Here is a 22,326-nt window from a genome sequence, read left to right on the forward strand (position 1 = left end):
TTGGTTTAGATAGGTTTCTGGCCTGTTTGGAGGTTGGATTAGACAGGTTTCTGCTTTATTCAGAGTTTGGATTAGACAGGTTTCACTGTACATGTATCACAGAAAAAACACCTACTGAGATCTTACATAATTTTAATATGTAAGAAATAAGCAAAAAAGTACCCTGTAGAATTTCTTTATTACCAGAATTCATGGTTTTGAATTAAGGGAATGTCCCTTAAAAATCGAATGAAGTGCTTGTACTTGAACTTTTGAAGTGTTTTCATGTGACTTATGCAACTGTCTTAGTAATAACTAGACAGGAACAAAACACGGCCGTAAAATCGAGCATGATTGGCATACTATGGTTGACCGCTGTACATCTGTCTGTCCATCCAAATGCTGTACAGTAGCTTACAATGTCTTTTGAAAGATTTCAATGTTTTGGTACTTGAAATTTATGGAAGGTAGCTCCCTTTCACTATTGGTTCTTTCCTAACTTTTCATTTCAGAGTTATGGGACTTTAAGTAAGGAAAAGGTCGGGACAGACATTATAAAATGCTGTTGTACTGCTTTTCAATGCTATTGGATTATGTAGCAAATGACAATCCATGGATATATCCATATACATGTAGCTGCAGAAACATATACATGTACATGTTACCGTTACGTTTCTTTAAAGTAACACAATAACAGGAATATTTTTATAATGAAACACATACTGTACTATGTTAAGAGAGTAAATGGTCTTCCATCAATCAGTACTTTAAAAATCAGTGGCCCTATTAAAGTAATATTTTAATTCTGACCAGTGAGATTTCCAAGACTTACCATGACATACAGATTTTATGATTTTTGCCTGATTCTTGTAACAGCTTATATGGCAGTTCTTCATTTTCAGTGTGCCTTACGTAATCCAGGAATACTTTATATAAATAAAAGAATGCATTATGAGTACTAAATCATCATCAACCAATATATTGGTATTGTTTTATCTCAGCCTAATTGATTTAGCATGTAAACTTAAGCTGGGCAGCTGGTTTGGCAGAAATGATCATACATATATTTCAACTAATTGCCTTACTGAATATGAGACAGCAGTCAAAAGAATGAAAATGTCACTTGTCTGGCATTATGGTTAAATTCAGTACTACTTGACTGTTTATTTATTGTATCTCTTTGGAAATCTACTAATGATTCCCAAAAGTTCTCTCTCTCAGAAGAGTTACTTCCCTTTGTCATGCTGCATAGCATAATTATTAGATGTCTGTATGTATATGACAGTGGAGTTCTGAATTATACCTTTACTGTGAAACCTGTCTAAACCAAACCCAGGATAAACTGGTAATTTTGTGAAAATTCAGACATTTTGTGAAGTTTCTTCATATTATAATCAGTGACTTTTGAACCTATGTAAACTAACATCTGACTCAACAGGACAGATCTTTCAGTCAAAAGATTTTTGATTTTGACAGGTTTTTCTGTATTTGGCACTGCACTGACAGACATTCAATAACAATAATCCAGGAGCCATTTAATTGGAATAATTGTACACAGGTGTGAAATAGTCATTCTTGCCATCTTTTGTCTTTGATTGGTGAAAAAAATCTTCATACATCTTCTGTATTTAAGTGTTTACCTTGGCTTTAATCAATTCCCTAATAGTAGTCTCTTCAGGTTTTATCTTTTGTTTGTAGAGTTATCTTCTCTTTATTACAGATGTCCTTCTATGCCTTACTTGGGTACTCTTTGTCTAGCACAAAGCAGGTAATTCCATAAGAACCACTAGTTTATGTTCTTTATAAGGGCTTTACCACAAAATGTGGTGGGTGCCCTATAGTGATTAGTGTGTCCGTTCTGCTGGGTGTGGCCATATGTCTGTAACAAATTGTGTCCTGACTGAAACTTTTTTGGTCTTTTGGTGACGGTTTTTTATATTGTGCTTGAGGCTAGGTCATCACAAGACCATGGTTGGTGACCTTTGACCTTTAACTTCACTTCAAGGTCATATTAATAATTTATGAATGATTTGTGTCTGGGCTGTGACTTTTTTGTTTTTTTGGTGTAGGCTAGAAGCTTAGATTATCTCCAGACAATGGGTCTAAAAAAACATCAATGGTATCAAGGTAAACAAACTTTGGTACACATGAACCCAGTTTTCCTCTACTGAACTGAGGGACCTAAACAGCAGTTATCAACAAAAACATCTGTTTTATGCATGGTTGATGTACAGAATTTTTACCACAGTGGGTCCCACAGAGATGGATTCCATCTCAGTAATATCTTAGATTGTAGCTCATACCATTTTGTGAAGTTGATTTGCATCATGAAATGGAAAGTGAACTTTACATATGTGGAACTTATTTTTAATTTTTTGCAAATGTTCTAAGCTAGGCTCTTAGGACTGTTACAAATTTTATTTTTTTTATAGAAGGCATATCGTGTGTGGTATGTTTGTCACTCATATTTAATATTAATTACCTTCTCTGATTAAAAAAACAAAACTCTGAAAGGCTTGCAAATTTATGGTGGTTAACTCTGACTTTGAAAAAATGGGATTTCATAGATTTAAGACTTAAATTGGATATGTATCAAAGTCCTGCTGACTTTTTAAATGACCCTCTAATAACCACTATCAAGTCTAAACTGACTATTGTCAGGTCAATAAAAGTATTGAAATGGGATATTTGTATGTACAGTATTTATGTAATTAATTAAGTCCTTGAAGAAGTGGAATATATATGTACATGTACTTGTTTATGTATATAAAATACAGTAATTCTGGTTTTTGATTGTTCTCTATAAAAGATTATCTCATGTAGGCTTTACATAATGATCTATATAGAATCTTTATGTATTATAATTCAGGTATTTTAAAGGATGAGTAAGTCTCTATTTAATTATATTAGGATGTGTAAGTCTCAGTTTAAACATATTAGGATGTGTGGGTCTCAGTTTAAACATGTAAGGATATGTAAGTCTCAGTTTAGACATATTAGGATGTGTGGGTCTCAGTTAAAACATAAGGATGTGTAAGTCTCAGTTCAGACATGTTAGGATGTGTGGGTCTCGGTTTAATCATGTAAGGATGTGTAAGTCTCAGTTTACACATTATATGATGTGTAATTGTTGGTCTAGACATTACAAAATATTTAAAAAAAGAAATGTGTAAACTTTACACAGCCCATCCTAATTTGGAATAGAGCTCAACCTGAAACCCTTTTATTATTATTATTTTTTAACCTGATGTACACATTAGTAAAAACAAAACAACAGCCAGATAATTGATTATAGCCATTCATTGATTCACTTTATTCTAAGCAATGTATTTCCTTTTGAATTTATTTATTTATGAGTCAATGTCTTTATTGTATTATCATGTTTCATAAAGAATGCATTGATCAGAATAAAAAAGTCATTTTAATAGATTTTTTTTGTTAATTTCAAATATCATCATGATAAAGCTTAAGCCTCAATTGAGAAATGCATTGCTATAATGACTCTGTTATATTCATTGGAACATATCATTTTACAGCAAGTAGTATAGATAACTTCAGAAAATGTTGTGGTCTTACCTTGATTGAATGGTGATCTCCTGGTGTACTTCCTCATGCTTTTAATTTTAACTTTCTTTTAACATGAATTAAAATACCTATAAAATGATGGGAAATCTTTCAGTACTTACTGTATAGAAGTAGTTTTGGATTTAGATCTTCCTATATAGTTTATTTTAATGCTGATGATGTGAGGTTACTCCTTCAAACCTTTGTACAGCATATGGAAATTTGCATTAAATATGGTCAGTATTTTTGTATTTGTTAATTGTACAGTTAGCTAATCAGGTAATGGTCATTCAACCAAAGTAAGACCAAGAGTGATATAGTTAAAATCTCTTTTTCAGTTGTTCAATTAACTCCCTCAGATAGATCATTGGGTGATAATGTAGCCATGATAAACTCTGTTCCCTGAAGTTAACTATATCATTCGCTGTAACTATCCACAAAAAATTTTATTTACTTTTTTCATAAGCCACATCTGCCCATTAAGATGAAAGTCTTCAGAGGTATAGATTGAATAAAAAAAATCAATACAGTAAATTTTGTTTAGAAGTTATTCTTGTGTTTCTAACTGTTGACCTATATCAGTATTGAAATGATCTATGAATATAATATATTCATATAAAATGCTAAATATATTTCACTTCAGTGTGTTGAGTTTTTAAGACAAGATAGTTCACTGAAGTTCTGCTGACTCCATGCTATGCATTTTTTAAAAGCTTTAAGCCAATCAGAAGCCATTCAACATGTTCAAATGAGCAAACATTTAAACTTTGGATGAATGGAAAATTATTTTTGAAGTAGATTATCAGTTGATCCTTAATTATTCCTTATGTTTTTCCTATGCATACCCCTAATTTCCCTTTGGAACATTTTAGCTCTGAAATTACTGATCTATTAACAAATGATTGAAAATTATTGTGTTTGCATAGTATTTTCATGAGAACATTCTTTCTTGGGTATTTTTTAGAGTAATCTATCCACTACCAGGTCTTCCCCCTTGTACCCAAAAATATATATATTCCATCTTAAACAGGCCTTTACTCATACTTCAGAGTAACCCCGTCATACCCCAAAATTCCATCATGAACAATTCAGTCAACAAGGGCCTATATCAATTTATCAATCAATAATTGGATGAGTTTTAAACATTTTATATCTGGCTATTGAAGGAATATTGATCATTGATACTAATACGATCTCGTCAGTTTCTCTCATTGTTTACTATATAGATAAACAACGAAGCTACATCTGTTTGTGGCTGCACTGATAACAGTTTATCAGGATTGATAAAATTATGAAATCGGTTGTTAGTACATCTGTTAAATTTGGCTGCTAATTGTCTACTGTTTTGGTTTAGGAAAGGATTATTTTCATTGCTATCAGGTAAGGATAATGAGAAAAAGAAATAAGGGGGGATTGAGATAAGTTTGTTTCCCTAATGATATGAAATCTTTTCTTAGTAGACCTTTTTTCATATTCCCAACTTTGACTGTTTTTTACAAATTTTGAGTTAAGGTAGGTAACTCTCCAATTTGACAGACTGGTTTACTCTCTGATTGGAGCAATGGACAGTAGTAGACCTCAATTATAGCTGCAGTAAGTAATTGTAGACTTTATTTTAAACAATTTAGGTACTTACCAAAATTAAGTTTCAAGGAAAAATGTATACTGTTCTTCTATTTCCCAATGAAACTAGAAATCAGGTTATCATATTTTGGTGGGTTAAGTCCCTTTGAAAAACTTGCTAAAATGGCTTGCATTTCATAAAAAGACTATTGGTACAGATAATCATACATGTTATTCTGTTATCATTCTACTTCATTACAGTATTTTTAATATCATTATGGTGTTCCGTTATAAAAAACCTCAATTCAGACTGTTTAAAAAATATTTAGATTATCAGAATATACTTCTTCTATTAATAGTAACAGTCCTGTTTTACTGTAAAATCTCGGTTTTGCTTAAAAAAAATCATTTTCTTGGATTTTGTCATGTAACTTCAAAAAACAATTTGCACAGATTGTAGATAGAATTGATAACTAGATCTCCTTAGAGAACAGTTTTTATCATCCTGAAATGCATGAAATATTGGCCATAGGACTTTAAACCACAGTCAAATTATCAACCTTTGGCAATGTATATACAGAAATTATAAGAAAGATGACATATGCATGGATCAAGTACTCCTCCTCAATTCATAATATCTCCTTTTGAAAATGTAATTGTCTTCCAGTGAACTTGACCATATCTTCCCACTCATTGAAGCTGTTAAAATCTATTATGAAAATGGCCCAAATACTACAACTTCAGAATAATTATCTGCCGTTTCCCAGTAAAGGGCAGATGTCAGTTGCTTATTATAGATACAATTTGATGTACAGTTTAATGCTAACACTTTTCCTTAATGAAACAGCTGTCTTTAAAGGTTTATCTGGGATAGGTGACTGATGCATCAATATAAGTTCTGATCAGTGAAAAAAAGTTTATTTGTGGCGACGGTTATTACAAACATGATATGGTTAGTTAAATGTATTGTAAAAATTATGTTGGAAAGAAAAAAATATATGTTTGTACTTTTTTGTTTGGTATATTGATTTTATTTCATAATTCAGTTTAATTGATATGTACATGTAGAGGCATTTTGTTATATATTTTATCAAAAGTTTGGTAAAATCTATTGAATGTATGTGTTATAGGCATTTTTATTCCACATATATTCATGTGTTTCCTTTATTTAGCTGCAAAAAAAATGTATCTTTATTTTTTAATTTATTGAAAAAAAGAATATTAATTCAGATTTTAATGTAAATTTTTTTGTAAAATAATTTAATTTGATTGTTTATTTCTCATCTGGGTAAGAAAGGTTATTTTTCAAAAACTTACTTGGTAATCTGACATCATTAATGTCAGTCAGTCTGCAGTCTGCAATTCGAATAATGCCAAACTAAATAAGGCTTTGATGATGGGATAAATCTTAATTTTGATTATTATGCTGGCATAACATGGTCAAAAACAATCCTTTATTACTGTGGCCTTTTTTTTTAAGAAGAACAAATCATAAAAATATCTTTTGTATGGAAAGAGTAATCAAGGGAACCAAGGTTATAGCGGTAATCAAAAGAATGTAATCCAGGGACAAAGACCAGACATGGAAAACAGACATACACAACAAAGAAGATAAAGTAACTAAAATCATACATACAAAGTAACAAAAGTAAATGAGCAACTCGGACTCCACTAAAAACTGGGAGCATGGACCAGGTGCACCGGTAAGGTAAGAGTCCTCTACTTTTCTAGAAACACCCGCCGAGTTGCTCATAAAAAGTCAAGTCCGGGGTAGACAAACGAGGAAAGGAAAACCATGACTTGTTGAATAAATCAGTTTTCATGGTGCTGATGGATACACCATAACGATCCACGAGTTCATGATGACGACCATAAAACTTCTGTAGTGATGACTTCAATCTTGTAGCAACATAACCCTGTTCCAGAAGCCTATTTGTTAGAGTTCTAGCGCAATACAAAAAGTCTGCGTAGTTTCGGCAAGCTCTGGCATAACGTATGAGTTGTGATATGAACACTCCATATGCAGGAGCCGAAGGGATGTTGCCACAGATGAAAGGAAAGTTGACAATTCTGAATGAAAAGTCATCATGTTTGTCGTAAAGTTTGGTCAATAGTTTTCCTTTACCATCGATTTCTAAGTGTAGGTCAAGATATGAGGCTGACTTCACAGTGTCTGTAGTATCTTTTATCTCAAGTTCTTTTGGGTAGATGCGATGTATCAAATCCCTGAAATTAAGATTGTTTAAAGATAACGAGTCATCTATATAGCAGAAACTGAGATTGAAGGATCTAGCCAAACAATATTCTTTCTTTCTGATCAGATCAGCTATAAAGTCAGCCTCATAAGAGTGAAGGAATAGGTCAGCTAGTAAAGGAGCACAACTTGTTCCCATTGGAATGATGACCGTTTGTTGAAAAACATGTCCACCACACTGGTCAAATATGTTGTCTATTAAAAATTCCAGCATTTTGTAAACATCTTCCTCTGTATATATGGAAGATGATTTGGAATTATTTCTTACAAAGTATGAGGAATCTCTACCAAGAACTATATATTTGTATCTAGGTGTACCATTTTTTTTGGAAAAACAACGATATATAATGTTTTTAAGTCGGGATTTTAACTGAGTATGGGGAATAGAAGTATACAGTGTTGAAAAATCATAGGTTTTAAAGCTATTATATTCAGATAATAGTCTTGAACTGATGGTCTCCAAAAGATCTTTTGAATTTTTCAGGATCCACATTGAATTAATACCACTATTGGAGTAACAAGTGTTGTGGTAGGACTGTAGACCATCTTTGACAGATGTGAGTATAGAAGTTAAAAGTTTTGAAAGAGGTTTACATATACCTAAGATAAACATAAATCTGCAATGCTATTTAATGGATTTATTATTAAAAATTTGAATTATTTGAACATTTGAGTAGAAATTATAATGGATTAATATTGTTTATGTAACCAAAACAAAAAACAAAACAAATGTTTAGGTTTTGTTAATTGTACAAAAATATTATCACCCCCTATAGATGTATTTATTGATCCACACCATATGGTGGGATTTTAAATTTGTCCAAAACAGAATAAGTCATTAAGATGAACAATTCATCTTTAAATCTACATGTATTGATTACACAGTCAATCAATATTAAATTTCATTCCACCAAATTAGTTTATTTTGAAAATTAATGACCCAGGGGTTTAAATTAGGAGTGGTGTGAGGTCCGGGACTCTCCTGTACCAGGACCTTTAAAGTGTTTTTAACCTAGGTAATTCCTGTACCTGCAATATCCTACATTGTTTCTTCTTTGAGGGCCTTTTATTTTCCTCAAGTGGACCTTTGATTTGAAAATTAAAAAAAAAATCTGGACCTATTACTCTTGAAAGCTAATTTGAACACCTGTCACCAAATTATGTTTCTATGATAATTTATGTTTCTATGATGTTTATAGTTGAAATAAAAATTCAAATAATTAAAAGCTGTTTTAAATTAGACACAAAATATCAGTCATTGACCATGACTGTTCTATAAACTTGTATGTATAAGTTACTTAAAAATGGCATTAATATATACCAGTCAATTGCCATGGCAAAGAAAATGTACTGGCCATTGCTAATGAATATCTATCTCTGACTAGAGAAAATAAGAACAGCAGTCTCTGACCTTGACACATGATAAAATCATTTTTAGGATATCAGTTACTAAACATGACATTTGTGATAAACGATTTTGGCATGACATAATTCTATCACTCACTGATAATGACACAAATATATTGATCAGTTACTGAAAAACTAGGCAAGTATTAAACTCACTGACCATGAAACTAACAAGTAAATATATCAGTCAAAACCAAACCTCCTTCTGAATTCAAAATTGGTTTGGTTTTGACATGTGTTTGGTTTACCAAGATTCAAAATACGTTTAACTTGATATAAAGAGACTCTAAAAAGTGTCTGGTATAGAGAGGTTTTCAGATTATTCAGGGTTTTGTTTAGACAGGTTTTCAGATTATTCAGGGTGTTGCTTAGACAGGTTTTCAGGTTATTCAGGGTGTTGTTTAGACAGGTTTTTAGATTATTCTGGGTTTGGTTTAGACATGTTTTAAGATTATTCAGGGTTTTGTTTAGACAGGTTTTTAAATTATTCAGGGTTTTGTTCAGACAGGCTTTAAGATTATTTAGGGTTTGGTTTAGACAGGTTTTAATATTATTCAGGGTTTGGTTAAGACAGGTTTCACTGTATATCTTTCGTTTACAGTTACAGACAAAAAAATTATGTCAATCACTGAACTTGTGAGATTTATCTGAGCCTCATTTATCTTGATGGATCTGGACATTTTGAACTTGTGATCATTTCCTATAAATCACCTGGATGTTAATTATACAAGTCAAATGAACATGCAATTTGATAACCATCAATATATTGATTGTCTAGGCTGTATAATACTTTTGCTACAATTACCAAGTATTCATATGGTATTGAAATCAGTTTGTACAATGTATGAAATAATAGTCCAAATTGATATCTATATTAGTATGGACTTGAAATATGTTACTTGTTCATTTAAAAGTAAGGATTTTTTTTTCTGTTTTTAAATCAGATTTTATTTCTGTGTTTATTGTTTGTATCACTGCATAAATTGACTCTTTTAAAACTGATCAGTAAGAGTTAAGCAGTGTCCTCCATTTAGAAAATTCTAATATTATTTGTGAAATTTAAAATACTAAGATTAGAAAAAGAAAATAGGTGTTGACTGACTTGATGTAAGACCAATACTGTAAACATACTAATGTTCAAAGTCTACAAATTTTTGCTATGTTTTGCAGTGAACAGAAATCCATGAAAAAAAGTACTGTTTTAATGTTACATGAAACCAAGAAAATAGATACCTGCAAACGTTCACTTGACAGAATCTGCAAAAAAATATGTTTACAGTGTTCAGATGAGGCTTAGAACCAGAAAAAAAAATTGAAGTATGAAAAATGTCAACTCAAGGCCACCTATGGGTTTTCAATGAATGATGAAGAAACCCTCATACCACTGGGCAGGCTGGCTCCTAAACAACATTATACTATTATTGTATTAAAGGTTTATGTAACATTTCTTTATTTGTTATGTAAATTACATTTATACTTTTTGACGTCATAAAAGTAAAAAACATGTTTCAATAAAGGAAGAAACAGCAATTTGAAATTCCAATTTCTTTTATGATTTATACGAAACTGATGGGAAGGGTTTTTTTTTAAATTTTTTTTTTTGGTTCCCAATTGTGACAAATTGGATTTACAATTTGATGTCATTAATTGTTAATAAGAAATATAAATATGCATGAAGTTCTGAGATAGCAACCTTCTTTCTATGTAAATAAAAACATTCTAATGGAATTCAGGGATTGAATTTCAGACATTTCTCCTCTAGATGAACTTAGCAAGTACTGAAAATTTGCACTTGGTAAATTTAAGTTTCTGTGGTTATTTCTGGACTTGACATTACATACATAAAGAATTCCACAAGCAAATTTTAGCAAGTGGAAATAATTTCTACCAGCAAAATTGAATTTCAAATTGCATATACCAAGTATTTCTCTTTAAATTCAATCACTGGAATTAAGGAATTTTTTATTCACTTCTAAAAAAGAAAAAAAAAAGTTATATTGTAAAAATTATGCAAGTTTATGTTTTCTCATGTTATTTTTTTCATAGAGAAAAATTTTGCTTAAATTAAAGAAAAAAATTAAGCTAATTATTGTCGTATGTTGAAAAGCACTTTATTATGGTATGATTTTCCTGAAACACTTGTGAGAATGCTATGATGTATAAGGAGGCTGTATGACATTCTTTGTTCAGGTATATAAATGACTCAGTCAAGACTTAATGCATAGAGTTTGTTGTTTGTGTACAGACATTGAATTACAAAAAATGTACGTACAGCTTCACAATGTGATGAAATTCTCTTGTTACTATAGAATTGAACAGCTCTTATCTCATGGTTTTTGCTACTATAGCGCAAACAATGGTGATGTTCAGGAAATATATTTGATCTTCCTTTGATAGAAAAAAGCAATAACCTGATGTTCTTATTAAGGTAAACACACAATTCTTTCTATTATATTTAAATATCTATGTAATAAGATAGGATGAATTGAATTTCTGTTCACTTCTCAAGGAAGTTCATCAAGTAATTGTCAACCTATCAAGGTAAGACTAAATGAACATTATCATTGTGTTCACTGTGATGTAGATCAAGTTTTATTCATGTCTTTTAGACAATATAATATACATGTATTATATAATTGGCCTTCAATTATATTTTAACTTGAAGGATGTACAATTCATTGCATCCTCACCTTTTACAATCTGAATTAAATTTTACAGCTAAAAATTTAAAAATATTGTAGCACTGCTGCTATTTTTTTTATGAAGTAGTTGATTTTCTTATAGTAGTGCAAATGCTAATACTGACGATTAGCCCCGTGCAGGTCCAGGTGCTAAAAGAATAGGCCTGCAGCAGCACTAAGCATGTCGTAAAAGGCGACTAAATAGTGCACCGAAACCTAGCCGGGGGCTAGGCGCTCTGCCCACAGAGCAACTGGGATGTGTGCCCCAGGTGGTGGAATGGGGTACCCCTGGTGTGTTACATGCTGGGGTTGTCAGGCTATAATACAGAAAACCTGTCCGCAAACCATAGTGGTGCACAGTGTTGGGAAAGATACCACGTTCCTCGCACGTTAAAGAACCCTACAGTGGTATTCTCCCGGAGTAGGAACCATAGGGCTCCACCACAGGAGGCTTAATTGCTCGACCCTACCCACCTCTCCCTATTCAGTGGCAATCAAAATTTGTCGACCCCATTGTCCTTGTGTCCCATCCCTTTTTCATTTCATCATCATTTCATGTTCATCGTCTGAATATAGTTGAAATATTGCTGCTCGGACGTTAAACCCCAACAAACAAACAAACAAACATTTCCTAGAATGTTCTAGTTTGAAGTGCTAAACTATATTACACTTTCGTTCTTTTAGCAAGTTTGTTGTTAGTTTGTTAAGGTGTGTCAAATTTAGATGATTTCTGTTAAAATGGGATAGGTATATAAACAATTAATTTTAGTTAAGGTCTTTATCATTATCACATGACTGCTCATCAAATGTTGTAGATTTAGTTCTATATTTTTTGCTATATATGTAGATGTATTTAAAAAACAGTGATAGGGAAAAAGGTTTAGAATATCAAATCAAACCATTTTAGTTATATTTTATTTTCAAAATCTTATATTTATTTGCCCATGAGTTATCTATAAACACCCTTATGATATTTGAAACCAAACTTGGTTGAAAGAAATAGAGGCACTGTATGATGTATCACCAATGGAATAGAATTTAATGGAATAAAAATGCCATTTTAGAAAATCACATATGTCCCGTTCTTTTCAAACTGAAATATCCTTTGACTGAAAGATTAATGACAGCACAATGGAAAGTTAATACAGGTATATGTATATTCCAGAATTATATCCCTGTATTGACCAGTAGTTTTTGTTACTCCGTATCCTGAACTATATTGTATATTTTATTTACATGTAATAAAAAGGGCTGGACTAACTGTATTTGTAACCAGGCAGGTAATTATGGCAATATTTCTGAGCAAATACCAATAAAATATTCATTACTAGGTTGATTAAATTAATGCTAACAAGATAACAGGTAATTTCATAATGGCACTATTACATTCGGATGCTAATGATTCTTTTTTATTCTCAGGTCATGGAACCATCAGTAGCATAGAACTGAAGGACTACTATTTTTTTCGCCAGTTATTGGTAGCATAGAACTGTGAAGCTACTGTGGCAGCTGTCAGCATCACAGGATTTGAGGGAACTATTGATAGTGAGGAATTTATAAAGAAACCAACTTTTAAATTATTGGAATCACGCTACAAATTTATTGATAGAACAAGACTTAAAGAGCTACTAGTTTATGAAAGACACTAGCATCGGAAAAGTTGTGGATCCCTTGGTAGCTAACCACTGATCGTCATGTCTGATGCTGTGACTGCATCCTCCATTGACGGGACAGAAAATGCTGGCTGGTTTGATTGGTCATATACAGGTGTTAACTTTGATCTTGCAGGGAATGGTGGGGAAGAATGCCAGAACTTTCTGTCAACCAAACAGCGAATAATTGAAAGTGTTTTTACCACTATATTTTCAGGTGTTGTCATTGCTTTTGCTTTCACAAAACTGACACTGCCAAATATTTCTGTGAAATGTGATCGAGACTATTGTGGCAGGAGAGTATTACTTGTTATTATGTGTTTAACTTTTGGTATTGAGCTTGGATTTAAACTTGCAACAAGACAGATGGTGTATATACTGAACCCTTGTCATGTGGCCACAATGATGCAGGTAGGGTTTGCTTTTAAAATGTGTCTATGCAAAACTGGGCAGTGGGGTTGTACATGACAAATTTTGTTTTCAAACAATTTTCATCCATTTCATCTCATAAATGCATCCTTTCTCAAAGTTCAATGTTGGCTTTTGATTAACAGCAATAGATAAAGAGAAAAATATTACATGTACATAGAAAGCGTTGAAATTCTTTGAAAAGGGGAGATAACTCCATTTTGGTGCAAAATTGGGTGGCTTTGTTAGGGAACTTTAAAATTGTTTCCAAGTCATCCATTGTTGCATTAAAAAATCTTTTTTTACTTTTTGATATACATATGATATAAATATTACATTGGAACAAAAAATTCAGTAGGATAAAATTTATCATGTGCCACCCATTACATAGGATCTGCCTGATTTTTACATGGATGGACTGTTAACATATAGGGCGTTCATCTTAATCTTGGCCTAAGGTCCTGGGCCATCAATTTCTAACCTAGATCCTACACCAACTTTTTTTCATCAACACTTTATTGAGGCAGTTTTTCTAACAAGATAATCATTGATTTGATTCTTGGAAAAGTTGTGGACCTTCTTTTCTTGAAAGGACCTGTAGATTTGAATCCCTGATTAAAAGTTTTTGTAATGTTACAGCACAACATAGAAACCTTCAAGAAGTATATGTACCTTGGCACTCTACACAATGTTTAAATTTTACTTTCTAAACAATTTTGATCATCCTCAGCATACTGGACTTCAATCTTTTTTCCTCATTTTCAGTAAGAGAATATTTCAGGAGACCAGGTCATTTTCTTTCAACCCAGTCATGATTTTATAAAAACTATTTCTTAAACTCTTCTTGGAGATAAAATATGGAAACAAAAACAAAATATTCTAAAAAAAAAAATTTATTAATGTTTGAATTCATATTTTCTTGTTTTTTAGCTCACTTATTTAATTGATATACATGTCTAGTAATTACCTCATACATGTGCATTTGTATGGCAATACACACACACTTGTCTCCATATTGCATGGGAAGACCGAAAATGTATATTATGGAACAATGTTGATATTGGTGACCAATTCTACTGTCTCTTTTTATGCTCATATTTTGAAAATGAGAGAAAAACATTTATGTAGAAGAAATTTATAGACCGACAAAACATAATTAAGTTCAATGAATTAATGCATAATAGAAACATTTCCAATTTAAACAATCTCTACAAGTTGATATGTATTATTAACTCGAAAATGTAATCTCCTGGGATACATCATGTAGTTGTTTCTAAACGTAACTGTTTTATCCTTATATGCTAAATGCATTGTTTATTTCGTATTTTCATAAATTTCTGTGTTTAAATTCTCTGTACTAATGTATTTTGGTTTTGGAGAAATAAAGATATATATATATATATATATATATATATTCCACTTAACTTACTATTAGTTTACAAATGTAGCTCATTGTACTCCATAGGGAGTTCTATGTGTCAAATCTTCTTATTGATTTGAACTCTAGATATAGCCCGTAGTTTTCATCCTTTATAATGGTTAGGGGAAATTTTAGAGCTGTGCTATTATGATACAATAGTGGAAAGGAAATACTTGAAAAATGCTGTGTAAAAAGAAGAATAAAAAACTTTACAGAATGCTTAGAAAATATTGATGACAAAGCGTGACTTTGAATATCAGATATTGGTCAAGTTGAGCTTGAAAGCATTGAGATTTCTGTAAGCAAGAATCAATATTTTAAACAGGGTGTAATGGTTAACAATTACATAGAGAATTATTTATGCCTACACTTGATAAAGTTGGTTGGGGAATTAGACACTAAATCCTAACCAGAAGTTACAAAAGATGGTTTTTTTTTATAAATTGAATTATATTCATTTTATGAAATATTCATGCAAGTACATGTCCATATACCTGATTAATCTCTAACTGGTCTACTGCTTGGAAATTTTCCTTGCAGGTTTTTGCACAATGTATACCATTACTGGAACTTTATTTACCTGTTTCTTGGACAGGTGCATATTGTAAGTTTGTGAAATATTCCTATTTGTAGAGCTCTGTGTGAGATTTCCTTATCTCACCTATGGGAGGGATAAAATATGCAAAGTTCAAAGTTAGTGTTACAATGAATCATTTTTTACTGTCTTGAAAATTTTTACAAAGGAATTTCGGCAAGCAGAACACTCTGAATTGGCATACTTATCACAAAATTATTTCTAAAAGTGAGAAAAGATTCAAACACTGCTAGAAAATGCTGCATCCTCAGGTACATGTGCATGTAAGATTCCAATTTTCTCAAAGTCAGGGGAGCCTGAAATCATTAGAGAACTTGAAACCTCACCCTTGGATGTCTGAGGTTTCCCTGTCCTCTAATCTGAGCATTTTTTCTGACTCTGATGGTATTGAGTTGGCTTTGACATCATGTGACATCCATTATGCTTAACCATGGCAACCTAACAGATGTAGCTTACAACCCTGCATTTCATTGGACAAATGTGATAGTAATTGGGAAATTTAAGGCTCCGTTGGGGGCATTGGTGTCTGAAATATTTTCGATTACTTTTATATATTGAACAATCTTTTACATGTATGTATTGAATGATTGGAAATGGTCTGCTTGCTTAACCAATGAAGTAATTGAAATATGAAACATAGTGCAGTGATCTCACATTTCAGTATTAACAAAGCCAGCATATGTGTTGGCTATCTTTTTTTAAAGATAGTACTTGTTTATTCTTAATGTCTCCATTTTTATTTCATTTTCATGATTGATTTGCACAGATAACAAGTCACTGCTAACAGTATCTTTTTTTCCTTTTAACTATAGTATTTAGTTATTCAATTTGTCTTCTTCAATATAAATCATTTAGTCAATTGCTAGAGCAATATTCTGCAGTAATGGCTGGTGACAAAATTATGTAATTCGTTTCTTTACTGAAGAGAATAATAGCATCTTTAACTCCCTCTGTGACTGGTTGCCTGACTTAAGAAACAGTAAACAGATCAAATTAACAAAGGGAGATAAATCTCCTGGGTTTAATTTGAGAGGCTAATCAATAACAGAAAAATATTCTAATGCAGTTCTTTACTTAATCTAGAGTGATTTAAAGTTGTTAGGGGAGGATTGTTGATAACTTTATGTTCTGCATGTTGTAGGCACTTCCATGTACATGAATAATTTTAGATTTTCAAATTGACTGCTGTCAGCTTTTCAACTATCTTGAAATGGTCTACATGAAAAGCAAAACCAAAAAAAACAAAAAAAACATTGTAAACAAATTTTATTTTCATTGACCAATATTTTTGGGTATCAAGGTATCAGTTAAATTGTGTTGCTTTTAAATGTTGGGACTTTCATTTTGTAACATACATGTACATTCCACGATGAAGTTTACATATTCATAGTATTTTCTTGCACACATAATTTGTAAAAATAAGTTTTTTTCAGTAATAAAACTGCTTTCCTAAACACTTTTTTTGTACTAAAGTGCAAAAATTAGTATACAAGTAGGCTTTACATGTCTGTCAATAATTTCACTGCATTTTGTTGGATGGAAACAGGGAGACTCCTGTAACTGATGGACACAAGGGCACTCCTGTAACTCCATCTCCAGTATGGGTGAAAACAGGGATACTCCTTTAACTCCATTTCAACTGACGGAAACAACAATACTCTTGTAACTCTATTTCAACTGTGTGAAAAAATATGGATACTCTTTTAACTTCATGTCAAATATGAATGGAAACATGTAGGCTCCTTTAACTCCATTACCATTGTATGTAAAAACACCAATGGAATGCCAATTCTTATGCAACTTCACTTCCATTAAGGATGGTAACACTAATTCTCCTATAACTTCATCTCCATTGTGGATGGTAACATCAATTCTTTTGCAACTTCATCTTCATTGTGGATGAAAACACAAATGCTCCTGAAACTCCATCTCCACTGTGGATGGAAACACCAATGCTCCTGAAACTCCATCTCAGTTGTGGGTGGAAACACCAATTCTGAAACTCCATCTCCATTGTGGATGGAAACACCAATTCACCTACAGTCTTCATCTTCATTGTGAATGGAGAGTGGAGAACTTATATTGACAATATTATGTATGTATATACATGTATCAGAGGTTGTAAATTTAATGAAAATATTTTCAAATTTTACAACTCTAAGTAGATCAGTCACACAGAGCATAATGTGCCACTGCATCATATGCATTTTATGTCTTCATGAAGTATGTGTATGTACATGTATACCAAGTGCAAGTCATATTAATTATACAAACTTAGGAACATGATACGTCTCCAAAGGTGTACATTACTTAAGTGCCTATTTTTTTTACTATCAACCACAACAACAAAAAAATAAATAAATTATTGACACATTATGAAGTACAGAATACTGTTTCAAAATTGACAACTCATTAGGCTGATTTTCAATTTTTTTACTTGTAACCAAAAAAATAACCCAACATTTTTATAAGATATTACTAGACACATTATGGAATTATTCTTCAGTAGTAACAGCTCACCAGACTGATTTGCATATTATGCCATTTCTATATTTGTTATTGTCAGACATTGATTTTTGTGTAATATTTATTTTTTATTAAAAAAAAAATCATTAATATTTCTGACAAATTGTCTGCTTCTATGAAATCGAAAACTTGTTCAATCAAGATATAAAATACAAATTTATTTCTATTCAAGTAAAGTGAAACCTATCTAAACTAAACCCTGAATAAACTGAAAACCCGATAAACCAAACCCTGAATAAACTGAAAACCTGATAAACCAGACCCTGAATAAACTGAAAACCCGATAAACCAAACCCTGAATAAACTGAAAACCTGATAAACCAAACCCTGAATAAACTGAAAACCCGATTAACCAAACCCTGAATAAACTTAAAACCCGATAAATCAAAACCTGAATAAACTGAAAACCCAATTAACCAAACCCTGAATAAACTGAAAACCAGATAAATCAAAACCTGAATAAACTGAAAACCCGATAAACCAAACCCTGAATAAACTGAAAACCTGATAAATGAAACCCTGAATAAACTGAAAACCCGATTAACCAAACCCTGAATAAACTGAAAACCTGATAAATGAAACCCTGAATAAACTGAAAACCCAATTAACCAAACCCTGAATAAACTGAAAACCAGATAAATCAAAACCTGAATAAACTGAAAACTCGATAAACCAAACCCTGAATAAACTGAAAACCTGATAAACCAAACCCTGAATAAACTGAAAACCCGATTAACCAAACCCTGAATAAACTTAAAACCCGATAAATCAAAACCTGAATAAACTGAAAACCCAATTAACCAAACCCTGAATAAACTGAAAACCAGATAAATCAAAACCTGAATAAACTGAAAACCCGATAAACCAAACCCTGAATAAACTGAAAACCTGATAAATGAAACCCTGAATAAACTGAAAACCTGTCTAAACTAGAAACTTTCGAAACTTTCTGTTATTTTAGTGAACACTAAGGCTTCATTCCTAATATTGAACACGGTCGTACCTCTCTGTGATGGATTTTACCTCATATTACGATAGTTTTTGTTAAAGTATTTCTTGTAAATGTTGTGTTTGATTGATTTTTTTCGACGAGACCCTAAAATATTAGATTCTAATACTGCTGATGAGAGATTACTCCTTAAAACGTGTACAGTATATTGAAATTGTAATGTATACAATTGGTATTTTTGTATTTTATAGAGTATTTTTAGAACCTGTATAATCTGGACACTAATCTTGATCGAACATATTTTCAGTCTGAAAGAGGTTTGGTTGTCAGGTTTTACTGTATCTATTAGATGAGATTTTAAAACCATGTACCAAGGGTATTGGGGTATTAAAATTGCTGTATCTCTTTTTAAAACAAGAAATTAAAACCATGTACCAAGGGTATTGGGGTATTAAAATTGCTGTATCTCTTTTTAAAACAAGAAATTAAAACCATGTACCAAGGGTATTGGGGTATTAAAATTGCTGTATCTCTTTTTAAAACAAGAAATTAAAACCATGTACCAAGGGTATTGGGGTATTAAAATTGCTGTATCTCTTTTTAAAACAAGAAATTAAAACCATGTACCAGCAGTAATGGGGTATAGGTATTGAAATTGTAATTAATTTTCTCAAGCCATATATTTAATTAATATCTCAATCGATTGTTACTTGATACAAATTAATAAGTGATGGTGCATCATTTTACATTTTCTTGTTTGCAGTTTTTTTTTTGTTTTTTTTTTTGGCAGAATTAAAATCAAGTACAGCGACAGTTAATATTCTAACAGTTGTATTATGGATACTGTTGGCCTTTTGAATATTCTCTTTTTATTTTGAAAAATATGTGTCATTTTGTAAATTGGGAATTTTTTACCAATAGAGTAGAGGTTACTATGTACAATATCTTGAAACAGGTCAGAAACACTGAAATTTTGAACAAATGTGATATTTTTAGCTCTTTGACTACTGAATAGATAATAATTGATCTATTTTCTGAAAAATGTTTTGGCCATCATATGGGGCCAATGTGGAATTTTTCACTAGGAAAACAGCCTTTTTTGCAGGTTATTTAAGGCAAACAATATCACTTGCTAGTATATCAAGATATCAAAAACAAGGAACAGAAACAGTCTACAGTATAATAATACTAAGGGAAACACATAATATTTCTGTAAAAGAGCAACATACCCTGCAAAACTTGGGGAGCTGTCACAGTTGAAACAATTTACGCAACTACATGTATATGTAAAAGCCAAAACTATGCTGCCTCATCCTCTGACCCCCTCAGTCAGTTTGTTTCCTAGTTTACAAAAAATATCTTATGACGGTAGAATTGTATGCCATGTCTTTTGACTGACATTATGGGATACCATCGTCTTTCAGTCTGTACACACACTGTATAAATAAAGAATTTTTACAAAATTACCCAATTGATAGGCAAACTCTTGGCAATAACTCAAATGGATTGATAGATTTAAATTCAATTTAAATTTTATTTTCAGATATTTTGTCTTGCTGCTCCTCCCAGTAGACTAGTAACAGCAGTGTTTAGGATACATCTATTTATGTTATCAGGGGCACCTATTGCCATTATATTCCCTGTTGTAAATACAAGACTAGTAAGTATACATGACAACAAGCAATTTAGCTATAAATTGAAAAAAAAATAGTGAATCTATAAGTTTAACTTTAAAAGCAGATAAAAAGAACAGATGATCTCTCCTTTCCAAGAGAACTTTCTGTTCTTTTGGTCCAGGCTCTATATTATGCCAAAACAATAATATGTCTGTTTCCTGCTACTTTACACACCTTTTTTGTGCTTACCCTAAACATTTGATGGCCATTTTTGCTGAAGCACTGTTATGGTCTAGATAGTATCTCCATTAACTCAATGTTAAAGGATTTTGAAAAATAAAACCAACCCACCCTTTTTTAGTTCCCTTGGCTGTAGGCCATGTGAGCTATTGCCATCACTTGGTGTCCGCTGTCATCGTTAACAATTTCTTCAAACATCTTTTCCTCTGAAACTATTGAATGGATTTTGATGAAACAAGATGATTGTTACTTAGAGTATCCTGTAAAAATGGATTTTTTATCTGTTAAAAAACACGGCAGTCGTTACTAAAAAAAATTTTTTTTTTGATATATCTCCAAAACCATTAGGTTTAATCATATTCTGACTGTGGGTAAAGTATTCAGCATGATGAGATCTATGAAAATTGGTATTTTTGTTTTTTAGGGTATCCTAAATAAAATGAATGTTTGGATTTTTGATTTGTCAAAAAACATGGCAGCTGTTACTAAAAAAAGAACATAGGGGTCAGACAGTAGTTTTTTTTTGCATATATCTCCAAAATGGGTAGGTTTAGACAATATCTTTCAATTGCTGAAATGATCCTTAATATAAGTCTACTAAAGTCTCTCAGGGATCAAAGTTGTGAGACAACTCCATGTAAGAGTTATTGCCCTTGAGATGTGAAATATGTCTTTTTTTGCAATTTTCAGCCAATATCTTGAAAACTATGATAGATAGAATGAAACCTTTCATCGCGGAAATGATTCTTATTATAAGGCCTACAATAATCTCTGGGGATCAAAATTGTCAGATGACTCCATGTAAGAGTTATTGCCCTTGAAAGGCAAAAAATTACGTTATTAGCAGTTATCAGCCAATATCTTGAAAATTGTAATAAATATAATGAAACTTTCAATTGATGAAATGATCCTTATGATTAGTCCTACCAAAGTTTTCATGGAGTCAAAATTGTCGGCAACTCCTTGTTAGAGTTATCTTGAAAAATTTAACCAGATGAGCGATTCAGGCTCCTTGGAGCCTCTTGTTTTTTTACTGGTAGCAGGAAACAAGTGTATTATTTTTTTAGCCTTAGATCCACATTTTTTTTTCTCCTGTGTTCTGTTTGTATTCATAGAATGAATATTTTACAGATGCAGTTCAGACTAAAAGAGGGGTGGTGGTAGTAGTAAAAATGGTTCCAAAGACGTCATACATTGATTTGTCAATAAGACAACCTGTCATGCATATTAGTTATTACCATTAAACATTTATACATGTATCCCTTTTCTTTCTGTTCTCTTTTCTTTTTTTTCTTTTTCTTTCTCTTCTCTCTTTTTCCCTTTTCTTTCTTTTTCTTTTTCATTCTCTGCTCTTTTTTTCCTTATTCTATCTTCTTAAATTGAAAATGAACTTTCATACATAGCTGATTTTATTTTGCACTTTAATAGATAGCGGTACCAATGGACTTCATATCTATTCAGGTCTTTGTAAC

The 22,326-nt window shown here is 31.8% G+C and overlaps 1 protein-coding gene across 4 annotated transcripts in view; it reads left to right on the forward strand.

Moving 5' to 3' along the window:
• Nucleotides 1-22,326, forward strand: part of LOC148626543 (transmembrane protein 164-like) — a 51,692-nt gene that overhangs the window by 14,025 nt on the left and 15,341 nt on the right. For 2 of the 4 annotated variants that reach the window (XM_088570601.1, XM_088570602.1), the window contains exons 3-4: nt 12,868-13,511; nt 20,542-20,658. In XM_088570601.1, coding sequence (XP_088426727.1) covers nt 13,143-13,511; nt 20,542-20,658 — 486 coding nt within the window. In that variant the 5' untranslated portion in view covers nt 12,868-13,142. Of the gene's footprint in view, nt 1-4,143; nt 4,924-7,772; nt 7,918-12,867; nt 13,512-20,541; nt 20,659-22,326 lie in introns of those variants that run through there. The other 2 variants (XM_088570603.1, XM_088570604.1) reach the window with 2 other exon arrangements.

This window comes from Perna viridis, chromosome 2 (genome assembly GCF_037379345.1).
Source record: "Perna viridis isolate PV_CMFRI_1.1 ecotype Kerala chromosome 2, ASM3737934v1, whole genome shotgun sequence".
Lineage (NCBI taxonomy): Eukaryota > Metazoa > Mollusca > Bivalvia > Mytilida > Mytilidae > Perna > Perna viridis.